This window comes from Anoplopoma fimbria, chromosome 9 (genome assembly GCF_027596085.1).
Source record: "Anoplopoma fimbria isolate UVic2021 breed Golden Eagle Sablefish chromosome 9, Afim_UVic_2022, whole genome shotgun sequence".
In the NCBI taxonomy this organism is placed as follows: domain Eukaryota; kingdom Metazoa; phylum Chordata; class Actinopteri; order Perciformes; family Anoplopomatidae; genus Anoplopoma; species Anoplopoma fimbria.
Window position 1 is genome coordinate 9779674 of NC_072457.1, and position 17373 is coordinate 9797046.

Here is a 17373-nt window from a genome sequence, read left to right on the forward strand (position 1 = left end):
TCATCCTCAACGGCGTACCAGACTTTGGCTGCAGAAGTGGTCAGAGAGGTAAGATGATGTAAACCTTTGCTTTTTACAGTCACAAAAAAAATAATTTAGCTGAAACCAAAAAAAATGTATTCTCTCAGTATCAGAAGACAGAGAAGTGTGTTTAGTTTTATTTTTTGGAAATTAATCTTATCATTATGCACATTAAATACACTCACATTGCTAACATTTTTGCATTTATGTAGATATAAATTTGGTCATTTTGTTAGTCTACATAATAGCCATTGTGATGCAGCAAATGTTTTTGTATAAATACCTCCTTTAATTCCTCCATTTGCCCAGTATTTTGGTCGGTCTTCTGTAGTTTTGTTAACATATTATGTAAACAAAGGATAAAAATACCATATAGCAGCCTCCAAACCAAATGGACCAAATCTAATTTCTTGTAAGCTATAACACTGCAAATGACGGTTGTGTTGTCTTTCAGCTAAACAAAGTGGGTGCCAGTCTCTATGGATCATCTTACCTTCGCTCCATCGTTAACAAATTCACGTAAGACTTAGTTTCAATCACTGGCAAATTTTTCTGGACATTTACCAATCACTTTCTTTTAAAAAGTGTTGCTGTGTCTCTTTGTCATTAAAGGAGTGGATCAGTGGTTGCCGACACCACCCTTGTGTTCGAAGATGAGAGCTCAGTTCCTTCAGCAAGCAATGCAACTTCACAATTCAGCAGTGAACTTACGAGCGACTCTAGCTCCCTGAACATTATATCAGGCAGTGTTGATGCAAGTAAGTGAATGGAGCTTTTAAATATCATACTTAATCTGTTTATCAATCTATTTGAATTAAATGCATGTTACAGTGTTATATTCATTAATTAACCCATTGGTTTTGGTACAGCTTCTTCTTCTTCAGCATCCACCACTGAATCTGCTGTTACAACTGCCCCGACAGCCACTCCCACCACTGCTGCACCAGCTACGTCCACCACCACAGCATCGACTGATCCTCCTACATCCAGTGAGGGAACCCTTGGCCTTACGTTTAGTCTCAACCAAACATTCACATCAGATCTCTCCAACTCATCCTCAACGGCGTACCAGACTTTGGCTGCAGAAGTGGTCAGAGAGGTAAGATGATGTAAACCTTTGCTTTTTACAGTCACAAAAAATTTTTTTTAGCTGAAACCAAAAAAAATGTATTCTCTCAGTATCAGAAGACAGAGAAGTGTGTTTAGTTTTATTTTTTGGAAATTAATCTTATCATTATGCACATTAAATACACTCACATTGCTAACATTTTTGCATTTATGTAGATATAAATTTGGTCATTTTGTTAGTCTACATAATAGCCATTGTGATGCAGCAAATGTTTTTGTATAAATACCTCCTTTAATTCCTCCATTTGCCCAGTATTTTGGCCGGTCTTCTGTAGTTTTGTTAACATATTATGTAAACAAAGGATAAAAAATACCGTATAGCAGCCTCCAAACCAAATGGACCAAATCTAATTTCTTGTAAGCTATAACACTGCAAATGACGGTTGTGTTGTCTTTCAGCTAAACAAAGTGGGTGCCAGTCTCTATGGATCATCTTACCTTCGCTCCATCGTTAACAAATTCACGTAAGACTTAGTTTCAATCACTGGCAAATTTTTCTGGACATTTACCAATCACTTTCTTTTAAAAAGTGTTGCTGTGTCTCTTTGTCATTAAAGGAGTGGATCAGTGGTTGCCGACACCACCCTTGTGTTCGAAGATGAGAGCTCAGTTCCTTCAGCAAGCAATGCAACTTCACAATTCAGCAGTGAACTTACGAGCGACTCTAGCTCCCTGAACATTATATCAGGCAGTGTTGATGCAAGTAAGTGAATGGAGCTTTTAAATATCATACTTAATCTGTTTATCAATCTATTTGAATTAAATGCATGTTACAGTGTTATATTCATTAATTAACCCATTGGTTTTGGTACAGCTTCTTCTTCTTCAGCATCCACCACTGAATCTGCTGTTACAACTGCCCCGACAGCCACTCCCACCACTGCTGCACCAGCTACGTCCACCACCACAGCATCGACCGATCCTCCTACATCCAGTGAGGGAACCCTTGGCCTTACGTTTAGTCTCAACCAAACATTCACATCAGATCTCTCCAACTCATCCTCAACGGCGTACCAGACTTTGGCTGCAGAAGTGGTCAGAGAGGTAAGATGATGTAAACCTTTGCTTTTTACAGTCACAAAAAAAATAATTTAGCTGAAACCAAAAAAAATGTATTCTCTCAGTATCAGAAGACAGAGAAGTGTGTTTAGTTTTATTTTTGGAAATTAATCTTATCATTATGCACATTAAATACACTCACATTGCTAACATTTTTGCATTTATGTAGATATAAATTTGGTCATTTTGTTAGTCTACATAATAGCCATTGTGATGCAGCAAATGTTTTTGTATAAATACCTCCTTTAATTCCTCCATTTGCCCAGTATTTTGGCCGGTCTTCTGTAGTTTTGTTAACATATTATGTAAACAAAGGATAAAAAATACCATATAGCAGCCTCCAAACCAAATGGACCAAATCTAATTTCTTGTAAGCTATAACACTGCAAATGACGGTTGTGTTGTCTTTCAGCTAAACAAAGTGGGTGCCAGTCTCTATGGATCATCTTACCTTCGCTCCATCGTTAACAAATTCACGTAAGACTTAGTTTCAATCACTGGCAAATTTTTCTGGACATTTACCAATCACTTTCTTTTAAAAAGTGTTGCTGTGTCTCTTTGTCATTAAAGGAGTGGATCAGTGGTTGCCGACACCACCCTTGTGTTCGAAGATGAGAGCTCAGTTCCTTCAGCAAGCAATGCAACTTCACAATTCAGCAGTGAACTTACGAGCGACTCTAGCTCCCTGAACATTATATCAGGCAGTGTTGATGCAAGTAAGTGAATGGAGCTTTTAAATATCATACTTAATCTGTTTATCAATCTATTTGAATTAAATGCATGTTACAGTGTTATATTCATTAATTAACCCATTGGTTTTGGTACAGCTTCTTCTTCTTCAGCATCCACCACTGAATCTGCTGTTACAACTGCCCCGACAGCCACTCCCACCACTGCTGCACCAGCTACGTCCACCACCACAGCATCGACCGATCCTCCTACATCCAGTGAGGGAACCCTTGGCCTTACGTTTAGTCTCAACCAAACATTCACATCAGATCTCTCCAACTCATCCTCAACGGCGTACCAGACTTTGGCTGCAGAAGTGGTCAGAGAGGTAAGATGATGTAAACCTTTGCTTTTTACAGTCACAAAAAAAATAATTTAGCTGAAACCAAAAAAAAAAAGTATTCTCTCAGTATCAGAAGACAGAGAAGTGTGTTTAGTTTTATTTTTGGAAATTAATCTTATCATTATGCACATTAAATACACTCACATTGCTAACATTTTTGCATTTATGTAGATATAAATTTGGTCATTTTGTTAGTCTACATAATAGCCATTGAGATGCAGCAAATGTTTTTGTATAAATACCTCCTTTAATTCCTCCATTTGCCCAGTATTTTGGCCGGTCTTCTGTAGTTTTGTTAACATATTATGTAAACAAAGGATAACAAATACCGTATAGCAGCCTCCAAACCAAATGGACCAAATCTAATTTCTTGTAAGCTATAACACTGCAAATGACGGTTGTGTTGTCTTTCAGCTAAACAAAGTGGGTGCCAGTCTCTATGGATCATCTTACCTTCGCTCCATCGTTAACAAATTCACGTAAGATTTAGTTTCAATCACTGGCAAATTTTTCTGGACATTTACCAATCACTTTCTTTTAAAAAGTGTTGCTGTGTCTCTTTGTCATTAAAGGAGTGGATCAGTGGTTGTCGACACCACCCTTGTGTTCGAAGATGAGAGCTCAGTTCCTTCAGCAAGCAATGCAACTTCACAATTCAGCAGTGAACTTACGAGCGACTCTAGCTCCCTGAACATTATATCAGGCAGTGTTGATGCAAGTAAGTGAATGGAGCTTTTAAATATCATACTTAATCTGTTTATCAATCTATTTGAATTAAATGCATGTTACAGTGTTATATTCATTAATTAACCCATTGGTTTTGGTACAGCTTCTTCTTCTTCAGCATCCACCACTGAATCTGCTGTTACAACTGCCCCGACAGCCGCTCCCACCACTGCTGCACCAGCTACGTCCAACACCACAGCATCGACCGATCCTCCTACATCCAGTGAGGGAACCCTTGGCCTTACGTTTAGTCTCAACCAAACATTTACATCAGATCTCTCCAACTCATCCTCAACGGCGTACCAGACTTTGGCTGCAGAAGTGGTCAGAGAGGTAAGACGATGTAAACCTTTGCTTTTTACAGTCACAAAAAAAATAATTTAGCTGAAACCAAAAAAAAAGTATTCTCTCAGTATCAGAAGACAGAGAAGTGTGTTTAGTTTTATTTTTTTTGAAATTAATCTTATCATTATGCACATTAAATACACTCACATTGCTAACATTTTTGCATTTATGTAGATATAAATTTGGTCATTTTGTTAGTCTACATAATAGCCATTGACATGCAGCAAATGTTTTTGTATAAATACCTCCTTTAATTCCTCCATTTGCCCAGTATTTTGGTCGGTCTTCTGTAGTTTTGTTAACATATTATGTAAACAAAGGATAACAAATACCATATAGCAGCCTCCAAACCAAATGGACCAAATCTAATTTCTGGTAAGCTATAACACTGCAAATGACGGTTGTGTTGTCTTTCAGGTAAACAAAGTGGGTGCCAGTCTCTATGGATCATCTTACCTTCGCTCCATCGTTAACAAATTCACGTAAGACTTAGTTTCAATCACTGGCAAATTTTTCTGGACATTTACCAGTCACTTTCTTTTAAAAAGTGTTGCTGTGTCTCTTTGTCATTAAAGGAGTGGATCAGTGGTTGTCGACACCACCCTTGTGTTCGAAGATGAGAGCTCAGTTCCTTCAGCAAGCAAAGCAACTTCACAATTCAGCAGTGAACTTACGAGCGACTCTAGCTCCCTGAACATTATATCAGGCAGTGTTGATGCAAGTAAGTGAATGGAGCTTTTAAATATCATACTTAATCTGTTTATCAATCTATTTGAATTAAATGCATGTTACAGTGTTATATTCATTAATTAACCCATTGGTTTTGGTACAGCTTCTTCTTCTTCAGCATCCACCACTGAATCTGCTGTTACAGCTGCCCCGACAGCCGCTCCCACCACTGCTGCACCAGCTACGTCCACCACCACAGCATCGACCGATCCTCCTACATCCAGTGAGGGAACCCTTGGCCTTACGTTTAGTCTCAACCAAACATTCACATCAGATCTCTCCAACTCATCCTCAACGGCGTACCAGACTTTGGCTGCAGAAGTGGTCAGAGAGGTAAGAGGTCTTTACCTTATAAGAGTGTACTGCAAACGTATTGAGGTCTTATTTTGTTAAAGTACTATTCCATGGACATCATAAGAAACTGAAACATCTTCTAAATATAACTGCAAATATTGTATTTTTGGAAACAACTCCCATCGTGCTATGACTATAGGAACCCTCATGTTGCAAAAATATTTTGCAATGAGTAGATTAATCATTCAGTCTGTCACTATAACATTCACATTGGAACAACAAAAGCTAATATGATTCTTGGAATTCGAAAGCAATTTTAACCGAAACTGATATCCCTGTTGCTAAACATTGACATATCCCGGAAAGTAAAAGAAATAGAAATTGGCTCCTTTACATGAAAGAATAACTAACAAATTAATTAAATATTGCTGTCATAGAAAGGCAAAGCTATTTTGCAATATTGTTAATTAAAGAAAGCCTGTACTAAAATGATGCAAGAGCTTTTTAGCTCATAGAGCTCTTGCTGTATTTGAATACAGTATGCACGAGCCATGTTTAAGAATTCAATATTTAAATTTCCACAATTTCCACAGTGATTATTGTGTTATACTGGAAGGTTTCTTTTTCTGTTCTCACTTGCTGCAAGTTATCCACATTACCAAAACCAGGTGCCCAGATTCCTGTTCAGCCTGATAACCATTTTCAGAATCAGAATCAGAATTAGAAGTTGTTTATTGCCCAAGTACATTACACATACAAGGAATTTGGCTTGGTGATTAATTGGTCGGTTCAGTAAATAACAAACAAAGTGCAATAATAGACATAATTTAAAAATAGAAATATGAAAATATACAATTAAATATGGTAAACAAGTAATCAAATGATAATTATATATGTTAAAACAGGTTTATTATATTATTGAGGTGTCAAGATGTGCAGGGGTGTAAACTGTAAGAGATTGTCCTGGGGATGTAATTGTCTAGGTCAGTGGGGGTCCCGGGCTTTATTGATCAACCCAACTGCAGATGGAAAGAAACCGTTTTTATGGCGTGAGGTCTTGATCCTGATAGACCTCAGCCTCCTGCCAGAGGGAAGGGGCTCAAAAAGTTTGTGTCAAGAGTGAGAGGTGTTGGCTACAATCTTCCTTGCCCACCTCGGGGTCCTGGAGGCGAACAAGTCGTAGAGGGAACAAATGATCACATCTCTCAGCAGAACAAATGATACGCTTTAGTCTGCCCTTGTACTTGGCGGTGGCTGCAGCGTACCAGACGGCGATGGAGGAGGAGAGGATGGACTGATAGTAGTGTAGAAGTGGAGGATGAAATGAAGGGCCATGTTGACTGCGTCCTCTACAGACCTGTTGGCTCTGTAGGTGAACTCTGTAATGAATGGTTGTGAGGGGACGGGGACCTGGTGGTCTGTAGTTGGTGGATGGAGTCATGGGGGATGGGGTCAGCACTGTCCCATTGTCTTTCAAATCGACAGAAAATGTGTTCAGCTCGTTTGCTTAAACCTTAGCAGCATCCATGATTTAGAGGCCAATCAGGGAACTTGTACATAGGTCCTTGCAGCCAATTTTGTATTTTTCATTGCAAATGACAGTAATGTTGTCTTTCAGGTAAACACAGTGGCTAAAAATCTATATGGATCATCTTACCTTCGCTCCATCGTTAACGAATTCACGTAAGACTTAGTTTCAATCACTGGCAAATTTTTCTGGACATTTACCAGTCACTTTCTTTTAAAAAGTGTTGCTGTGTCTCTTTGTCATTAAAGGAGTGGATCAGTGGTTGTCGACACCACCCTTGTGTTCGAAGATGAGAGCTCAGTTCCTTCAGCAAGCAATGCAACTTTACAATTCAGCAGTGAACTTACGAGCGACTCTACCTCCCTGAACATTATATCAGGCAGTGTTGATGCAAGTAAGTGAATGGAGCTTTTAAATATCATACTTAATCTGTTTATCAATCTATTTGAATTAAATGCATGTTACAGTGTTATATTCATTAATTAACCCATTGGTTTTGGTACAGCTTCTTCTTCTTCAGCATCCACCACTGAATCTGCTGTTACAACTACCCCGACAGCCGCTCCCACCACTGCTGCACCAGCTACGTCCACCACCACAGCATCGACCGATCCTCCTACATCCAGTGAGGGAACCCTTGGCCTTAAGTTTAGTCTCAACCAAACATTTACATCAGATCTCTCCAACTCATCCTCAACGGCGTACCAGACTTTGGCTGCAGAAGTGGTCAGAGAGGTAAGAGGTCTTTACCTTATAAGAGTGTACTGCAAACGTATTGAGGTCTTATTTTGTTAAAGTACTATTCCATGGACATCATAAGAAACTGAAACATCTTCTAAATATAACTGCAAATATTGTATTTTTGGAAACAACTCCCATCGTGCTATGACTATAGGAACCCTCATGTTGCAAAAATATTTTGCAATGAGTAGATTAATCATTCAGTCAGAGGCCAATCAGGGAACTTGTACATAGGTCCTTGCAGCCAATTTTGTATTTTTCATTGCAAATGACAGTAATGTTGTCTTTCAGGTAAACACAGTGGGTAAAAATCTATATGGATCATCTTACTTGCGCTCCATCGTCAAGAAATTCACGTAAGAATACATTTTAATCATTGACTATTTTTTGCTCGACATTTGCCTTCACTTCTTTTTTACTACTACTTTCTGTCTTTGTCCCTTTAGGAGTGGATCAGTGATAACGGACCTGACCCTTGTATTTCAAGATCAAAACGTAGTTCCTTCATCAAGCACTGCAACTTTACAATTCAACACTGCGCTTACCGCCTCTACCCTGAACATTATATCAGGCAGCGTTTCTACACGTAAGTTATTGGTTACTTAAATGTTTTTTAAGTAAATAATTTTACTTCAAAACATATTGAATGCATGGTTTACATATGTTTATATGAAATTATTAAATGCATATTACAATGTAATATTTGTAATTCTTTGTTAAGTTTTGAATATAAAAGTGTGATGAAGGCTGAACGTTGGGATGCAGCTTCCTTTTTAGCCTGTATTTTTAACTTGTGAAGGTATTTTACTTACTTACTTACTTTCTGTCAAGATATATTTACTGGCAACACAGTCTAACAATCACTGCAATCTTTTGTTTTTCTAATATTTCAGAGTCAACATCAACATCAAGCAGTTCTCCTAAGCCAACAATGGGCTCACTGGCAGTCTTTTCATTAACACTGCTGGCTGTGGCACAGATGCTTATAGACTTATAATCGGCACCCAAGGTAAATGCACTGACATTGCCTATAGCTTTTGCTATGCTATCAACTTCGGGGAAAATGCTATGTACCAACAGACTAAAAACATAAGACACAACAAGTGTGCATAATGAAATTTACCAATACAATGTCATTTGGTAAAACGATAAGTACTTTGTGTCAAAGATTGAGACACTTTTTCAGTATTTCCACATTTGTTACAATCACTACTGTTTTAATTCCATTTTGTTTAAAGAACGTACCATTGATAACCACAAAGATTGTGAGTAACCAAAAGTACCTTATTTGTTACTTTTGTGGCACTTTTGTGTCAGATGCCATACCATTTGTTTGTTTTTTAGATGCTTCTTTACATGCAATTTGTCATGTGGCATTGTTAACATTGTTAAGAATGCAAATATGTGTCGGAAAATGTACAACATTTTTAATGTAGTGTGATGTCAAAAGCTAGGGGTGTGGAAGTAACATGATCTTGATTCTGAAAACCTTTAATTTATATTACATCCGGGACCAATCATTATGAAGACAATCTTTCTCCAACCATAACCATGAGGTTTAAGTTAGCTTACTTTGATGCCACCACAGTTGCCCTGTGAGAATGTTGCAGTTAAAAACTTTTTTATTTAAAATTAAAATAAATTGTCTTTAAACTTAATGTTGGATTTTGCAGTGCCATCCAGTATCAAGTGAATATTATGAGTGGATTGGTAGATGCAAGTTTAAAAGTGTCCTGCTATTATCCTAAGCTTAAGAAAGATTATTGGTTGCAATTGCTTAAATATTTAAATTGAATACTGGTCCTGTATGTTTTCCAGAAGGGGAATTATTAAAATGTTACCTTTACAATGACCTTGTTGGTTTTCAAATGATTATTCTTGACTCTCTTTAGTATGAAAAGAAAACATTTGGTGACTTAATTATAACTCTAATGTGAAGGTCTTTGCTGTTGTTTCCTATTGGACCCTTTACCAATTTTTAACCTTACTTCCATGCGTTTCTCATAGTATAACATAATGTAACATATTGTTGGAAGGCTTTCAATACCTAAATTCTTACACAACAAGGTGAAAGCAGTACAGTAAGCTTTTGATAATAGTCTCTACCACATACAAACCAGTAATTATAAATCTGTCTTGCTACTTCTTGGACTGGGACTGCATTATCAGGTGTGTTTTCTTGGGCATGGTGACCACAGCCTGTGTAAGTGATACAGAGAACAACTACAGACCATCTTGCGGTGGGATCACACCAGCCGTAACACCAAATCGGGACAGGAGCATATATTGGGTAGGCCAATGGCCTTTGTTAAGATGACAACAGTCTTCATACTCAGCCTTTATGTGTATCTCAACAGACAGACAGACTCAAGATACTCAAAACTGTCTCTGGGGTAGTTCCCACTTCAATAGGCATCTCCAGAACTACATTTTGCCATGATGACACGCTCACATGTGGGAGCTGCAGGGCCCCCTTAGTAAAGGGCTTCACCCTAACTTTACTAGAACTAGGGTTACAATATTGTAACCTTTGTTCTAAATAACACAAATTAATGCATGTCCTGCAGCGACAAAACTTTGACCGAAATAGAAGTAGGTGGCCCCAGCCAACCCAGGTAGTAGATAACTGGACTGCATCGAGCCATGGCCATACCTTGCAAGGGTAAAAAAAACAAGCCATAGACACCCTTCAAACCAGATTACCCTACTCATCAAATAGCACAGGGACATGTGGGTGTATCATGTCATGGGGGGTTCTTGTTGCATCATTCCCAAGAAGACTCATGGCTGTACTAGCTCAAAAGGGTGCTTCTACTCAATACTGAGCAAAGGGTCTGAATACTTATGACCATGTGATATTTCAGTTTTTCTTTTTTAATACATTTGCAAAAATTTCTACATTTCTGTTTTTTTCTGTCAAGATGGGTTGCTGAGTGTACATTAATGCGAAAAAAAATGAACTTTTTCGATTTTAGCAAATGGCTGCAATGAAACAAAGACTGAAAAATGTAAAGGGGTCTGAATACTTTCCCTACCCACTGTATGTCCTCAAAACTCCAAAGTACCGGAATCATTCTTTGGCCACATATAGAATACTCTAATAACAATTGGCAGCTCATCAGAGTTATGACTGTACTCATTTTCTGGCACATGATATGTGCATGTCGAAATGCTTTCATGGCTAATTGTGTGGGTATGATTAAGGGTCACACATGGAAATTATGTTTTATTAATCTGAACAAAAGCGTGCATGATGAGGGTAGTTTGTGCATAAATTATGTTATTAATACAGAACATACAATCCAGTTGTTGCTATTAACAACAACTTGTCATCATCCCATACTGTACATGCAATAGGAAGGACACACTAGAAGAGGCCCAAATTGCCCCAAGACTCATTCAAACCCGGTTGAGTGTGTACACCTTTCATCCCTAAAATATTTGATTTACAGTTTTGTGTGCTGTGAGTCAAGGTCACACAGATCTCACATCACTCCTGGCCTCTTGACATGAGTTTTGATTCCAATATTGATTTATTTATTTGTGTTACCCTGCACAAACCCCCAAAATCTGAAAATGTAAGAAATTACTGTTATTCAAAGACACACCCCTATTTATTCTCTTCTTTCTCTTGTCCAATCAGTCAATTAAGACAACAAGCAACAAGGTCTATTTTAAATAATCTTGGTATCATAATAAAGGTTTATTTCAAGCATTAGTGTATATATTGATCCACCAGATGGCGAAATAGATCCTGTTTTGATATGGAAAGCTGAGGATCGGCTATTCGATGCTAGAGGAAGGCAGACTGCAATTTCTCCTCCATACTATGGTATTACTAGACAATGAATAGACACAGCTGAAATCGACTCAAAAATTATTCAGAGACAGTAGCCATTAGCCACATTGATATTCCTTAGAATACATTGTTTGATAACAAAACAGCAAAGGAAAGACATTATTTATGGTTATTGCTGTATAAAGTGAAAAAAAATTATTCTCTTCTTCGGGTGCGAGTTTTGGTCGATTGATCTTATCCTGTTATAAGACTTATACAGTTAAAATCTGTGGAGGCTTTCTTATTGACATATCATTTGCGGGTAGCATGAGGTAGCAAAATCTCGCGTTTTACTGTATTTTATCGAACACTGTTGTTCTCCTAGAAGCTTGGCGCATGAGAAAAGCAATCTGCAACATCACCGCTAGAAGATGCCAAATCCTTCATCCTTACACTTTTAAGTCTGGGTTAATCAAAGAGAATATGTATTGTAACTAAGCTCAATTAAGTTGAGAAAGGGAAACAAATGGAATTTACTTCACATTACCTAAAAAACTAAAGAAAACCTTTTTCTTTTATTCAGTCAGAAATTGTCTAGCTTCCACCTGGATTATGTTCACCAGCAACATTTTGCAGCTTTTCGGATTTGTTCATCAAAAACCTTTCCTCATATTAATGAAACAAAAAAAGAATTTATGCAGCATTACATTTTTCCTAAAACCCATTTGCAAATGATCGGTATATAAACATATTTTGAAGAAGACGGATGCAAATTCATACTAATTCCAGAATAATATAATAAAAATTTGAAGCATCATGAGGTCTAGTCATATTATTAATCCATATAACACTGTTGATAATGAAATGTTTAATCATGTTAGATAGGTCACTTTATTTATCACTTAGTAAATGCAACAAAGCCCGGGAATCAACCTCTGCTCACTCCTCTTTTAGAAACAAAAGAACAGATGTGCAGCCAGGCTATCCTGTCTGAAAGGCACACTTGCATTACACATATAAATGACTGGTCTGAAAAAAAAACACGATCTATTGAGCCATTCTTCTTTTTATTTCATCCTTCATTAAAAATCCCCCAATGTTTAATTAGAACCCATCCGCCACACTTGAGATATGTCTGTCACTGGCTGAGGCCCAAGGTATTCAAGCTTGGCAGGATTGGTTGTGTGCTCTACTGCACAATGAAACACATGAAAAGGATGATGAGAGCTGTTTTAATGGTATGAAGAAGGTGAAGTTGCACTCATACAAATTCATTTCAAATGGGAAGTCAGATAATAATATAGATAAGTAGTCATGCTTCCTCCATCATATGTACTTAAAACAAAAAATCGTGTTGTTGTAATTCTCCTATTTTCCTTCAGTGTTATTTAGTCTTATTATTTATTTTTTTCCTCCAATTTATTTATGAATTGTATCATGCAAAGCATTAAGCCAAAACAAAAAATACACAACATGTTGGCATATAATTTCTATCTGGGATAGACAAGGGTCATTCTTTATATGTGTGAATGATCAGAGTCTCCTGACAGTCAGGTTGACTCATTACAAATGACTGGTGCCTTGTGAAGTTGTTACAATTACTCCTAAAGGAGACATGAATGTCAGAATCAAATATCACGGCAATCCATCCCAGTTGTTCAGACCTTTTACTAAAAAAGAAAAAAAATATCCACTTGCTGGTGGCTCTTCAGGAGAGGGATCACCAAAGTCAGTAGGATTCACGTCTGGTGTCTGTAAATGTATGTACAACAATTGCATGACATATCCAATAGTTGTTATTTCTGTATAGACCAACGAGGGGGAAGGAATGACTGACATTGTCATCCATAGAGCCACATTGTATGGTATGGCTAAGAAACCCACAGTGTTTTGACAGACAGCAAAAACATTAAGGACGTGTACTGATGTCTCTGGAGAATATGAATTGTGTGTTTTGCTGTTAAGTACATAGTGTATTCTCAGCCTGGGCAATTCAGTTTATGGATTTATCAATGGTTTCAATGACAGGGTTATGTTCTTAGATTGGTTTGGTTTAAAAATATAGTTTCCTGTCCTCTTAGTGTTGGGAACTACATAATTTGTCTTGCTCTGCTGTACAAATGTACATCTTCCAAAGTGTATACAGATACAACTACTGGTCTGCCCTTATTAAAAAAACCACGATAAGAATAGAAACGGCAGTCATTCAAATTGAAATGGCAGGGGAGTTGGCAACAGACTGTATTTTGTTACTGTGATTATTGTTGCATGCGTTCATTACAGCCCACCTCTCAGCCCAACCCTCTCGTCTCTGTGTAAAAGCTGCAGTATGATACAGACATGAGGACATATGATCATCTTTCTGCTTTACAGGTCAGTGTCACCGTTTACACTGTTTTCTGGTAGTGCATGATGTGAAGTTTCACAATAGACAAACCTTTGTTTTTAATCTGAATTTAGATTTTTTTTTTTTAAATGCTTAATTCTATAACTAAGCTAATTCTTAGTAATTGAGCTGTTCTTATTAGAATCAGATGGTAGAATACTATTGAAAATCTTACCATCATACTAATACTATTGTATTTTCCTTTATTGCTGCATTTCAAAAGATGTAACCACCTATAATCCATTAAAAACTAATAGATGGCCATTATCTTTTAATTAAATGTTAAGGTATTTTCATTATAACCAGGCAAAGTTTTGTATTCGCTAAATAACATTTTTATAAGCTTGACACTAAGACTTTACGTACAGTAAGCTTTTGCACAATTTGTTTTCTAATTATTGCCTACAGGCAGTTTAAATCACAATTAACAATAAGAACATGATTTGCTGGTTTATGACGAGGAAGACGTATTGTACCACAATAAAGGACTTTAATACAACCGTATTATTGTTGCAGATGGAGGTGGCAAAGTAAAGGACACGTTCACATGATTTCATTGAATAAATGATTAGTATGCCAACAGCCTTTTTTGTAAGATACACAGGTTTACAGCCAGGTTAGGTGACAGTACAGAAGAATAAAGTTCTGTCAATTTTAAAACTGAAATGACAGAGGGAGAGAGAGAGAGAGAGAGAGAGAGAGAGAGAGAGAGAGAGAGAGAGGTTCCACTCAATCAAGTCTACAGGCCCTGCAAGAACCTACATATTCATTCAGCATCACTTTCCCGTCACCACTGCACGGTCCCTGTAGTGTTCATTCAAATCTATTCATATTAGTCAGCTGAAACATCTGCTCCCTGTTCAGCCTACTTGCACTGGAAATACAATATTTTTTTTTGTTCTTTACAGATATATTTGTTCTGTTGTGTGATATACTGTAATGTGCAACGTATGCATCTCATGGGAAAAATACGTAATTGTTCCCAGAGGTAAACACACTTATGAAATTAGATCATTGACTAATATTCTCAAAGAATTCCAATAATGTATGAGAGGTAAGTAACATGCAGAGTTCAAATTCCAAAATGTCTTTGTAAGAAAATCTGACTGTGGTGTCAAGTTCCACTTCAAATGACCTAATGACTCTTATGAAAATGTTCTGCCTGCTAAAGTTCTGCCATGTATTATATGACACAGAGTGTTTCTTAGTTTTGAAGACACGTGCAAAAAGTAACAATATATAATTGTCTTCATTATCTATGGGTCTGTGTTGATGAAAAGAACATCTGGTTTTGCTCTCAACACCAAGCAAAGAGATGGCATTTTAGATAAGCCATTTACACCAGAACAGGGGCTTTTCAGGCCCACAGTCTTTTATGATTCCTATGTCAAACTTAAGTTTACAGTTTAGAGATTAACTAATGAGAAGTTACCATGGAGCAGCATTTGAGACAAAACAAACAGAATCCTGGGTGCTTTGTCATTTTTTCACTGTTAATGTACGATAGAGGAGTGTGACCAAAACACTCATTTCTTACAACTGTATCTGTATGTTTTGACAGGCTTAATTTGACAATGGATAACGGCAGTTTGGGATTGCTCGGAGATGCCAACACATCTCTTCAGAACGAACTTCAATCCTGTATTACATTGAGGAACCAGGTCTCTCGCATTTTCCTGTATGCCTTTCTCTCTGTTGGCATCGTCTGCACAGTAGTGGGAAACTTCCTGGTGGTGTTGTCCATCGCCTACTTCAAGCAGTTGCAGTCACCCACAAACTCCTTTGTCATGTCCCTGGCAGTGGCTGACTGCCTTGTTGGCCTGGTAGTGATGCCGTATAGTATGATTCGAACAGTGGAGGGATGCTGGTACTTTGGTGTCCAATTATGTAAGCTTCACTCTAGCCTGGATGTCATGCTCTGCACTGCCTCTATATTCCATCTCAGTTGCATTGCCTTTGACCGCTACTATGCTGTCTGCAACCCATTAGTTTACTCTTTAAAGATGTCCCGCAGTCGGGTAGCTCTCCTTATTGTTATATGTTGGGCTGTTCCTACTCTCATCTCCTTTGGCCCCATAATGCTAGATCTCCATATTGCCGATGTGGACATCCTGCTTCCTAAAAATGTATGTGTGTTTTTAGTCAATCGTATTTATGCTGTAATGGCCTCCTTAGTTGCCTTTTACTTGCCGATGGCTGTCATGCTAATAGCCTACTGGAAGATCTTCAAAGCTGCCAAACGGCAAGCCAGGCAGATCAGCGCCATGGAAAGCCAGATGGCTGCTGGAGTCGGCAAAGACTCAAGCAAGAAACAAAGACACCGAAACACTATGAAGAGGGAAAGAAAGGCAGCAAAAACTTTGGGTATCATTATGGGGGTTTTCCTAATCTTCTGGATGCCCTTTTTTACAGTCAACATTGTGGACCCGTTTATTGAATACAGCACAGAGGTGGTTGTCTGGGATATATTTTTGTGGCTAGGATATATCAACTCATCTCTAAATCCCTTCCTGTATGGGTTCTTCAACCGCTCCTTCCGTAGGGCATTCCTGATGTTCATAGGCTGCAGGGTGTGCCTGCCTGGATCCTCCCCTGGGATGGAGCTGTCGCACACAAAGGAAAGAGGCAAATGAACGTGCAGATCAACTTAAAAAAAATAAAATAGTATCTGTACACTTTAGTGTTGGCATACAAAGACCAGTGAACAGACATGGCTACATTTTTGTGAATCAATGTCAATATTTAATGTGGGAAAACCAAAGTTTTACCAACATCATGGACGATTTGTTTGAATCAGGAAGCATTTTATTTCTACTATGAGAGATATCAGTGACATGAGACAAACTACCTTTAAATAAAAGCATTCATGTTTGTAAAGCTACAATGAAGACTGTGGCATTTTTTGGCATATTTTGAAAATATTATCCTTGAAAAGTCATTTTTTTTATAATAATAATAGGGGTAGCTTAAAAAGGATACAAGAGATCGGAAATTGCTGCAACGGAAAATATTTTATTTTCCTCAATCTACACACTAGTGAGTAGGAGGATCAAGTATATTGAATTCTCAGGAACTAAAAAGAAAAAGGGAAAGGTTTTGAAGATTTGCAAGACTTGAAGAGGCCACATCAAGGGGGTTGATGACGCTTCACTATGATGACACAACAGAGATTTACATCTCAGGTAAATACCTTATTGATACTTAAAATTGACTTATTTTAAATTCAACTGGAAGTATTAAAGGGCCAATGTGTAAGATATGGCCGGAATTTTAGGTTACAATGTTAACGTTATGTTAAAGACATCTGTGTATTGTGTTGCCGAGATATTTAATAAAATGAGCATGCTAAGCAGCTAGCCGCGGTCTCTCGTGTCTTGTTATACTACTTAAAGCTTGAGAGGCGATAGTGAGTCATTCTAGGGTCAAGTCTGCCCTCAGTCCTAAATGAGAGGACGAAGAAGCAGTGCTGCCTCAAGGGCTTGCAATCACGTTGAAAGTAAAACAAATCATGTTTTAATGATTTGTTTATCCAAAGCTGCAGAAATGAGAAAACGTGTTTTTTGGTC

At 37.8% G+C, this 17373-nt stretch overlaps 1 protein-coding gene across 1 annotated transcript; it reads left to right on the forward strand.

The window, feature by feature from the left end:
• The first annotated feature begins 15381 nt into the window (after window positions 1-15381).
• On the forward strand, window positions 15382-16440 carry LOC129095355 (5-hydroxytryptamine receptor 4). The gene has a single exon (XM_054603767.1). It carries the CDS (start codon window positions 15382-15384, stop codon window positions 16438-16440), a length of 1059 nt encoding a protein of 352 aa, XP_054459742.1.
• Window positions 16441-17373: the final 933 nt, after the last annotated feature.

What these genes read in the sequence shown, in the direction of transcription:
- LOC129095355 (XM_054603767.1), top strand. Translation starts at nt 15,382, where the DNA reads ATGGATAACGGCAGTTTGGGATTGCTCGGAGATGCCAACACATCTCTT.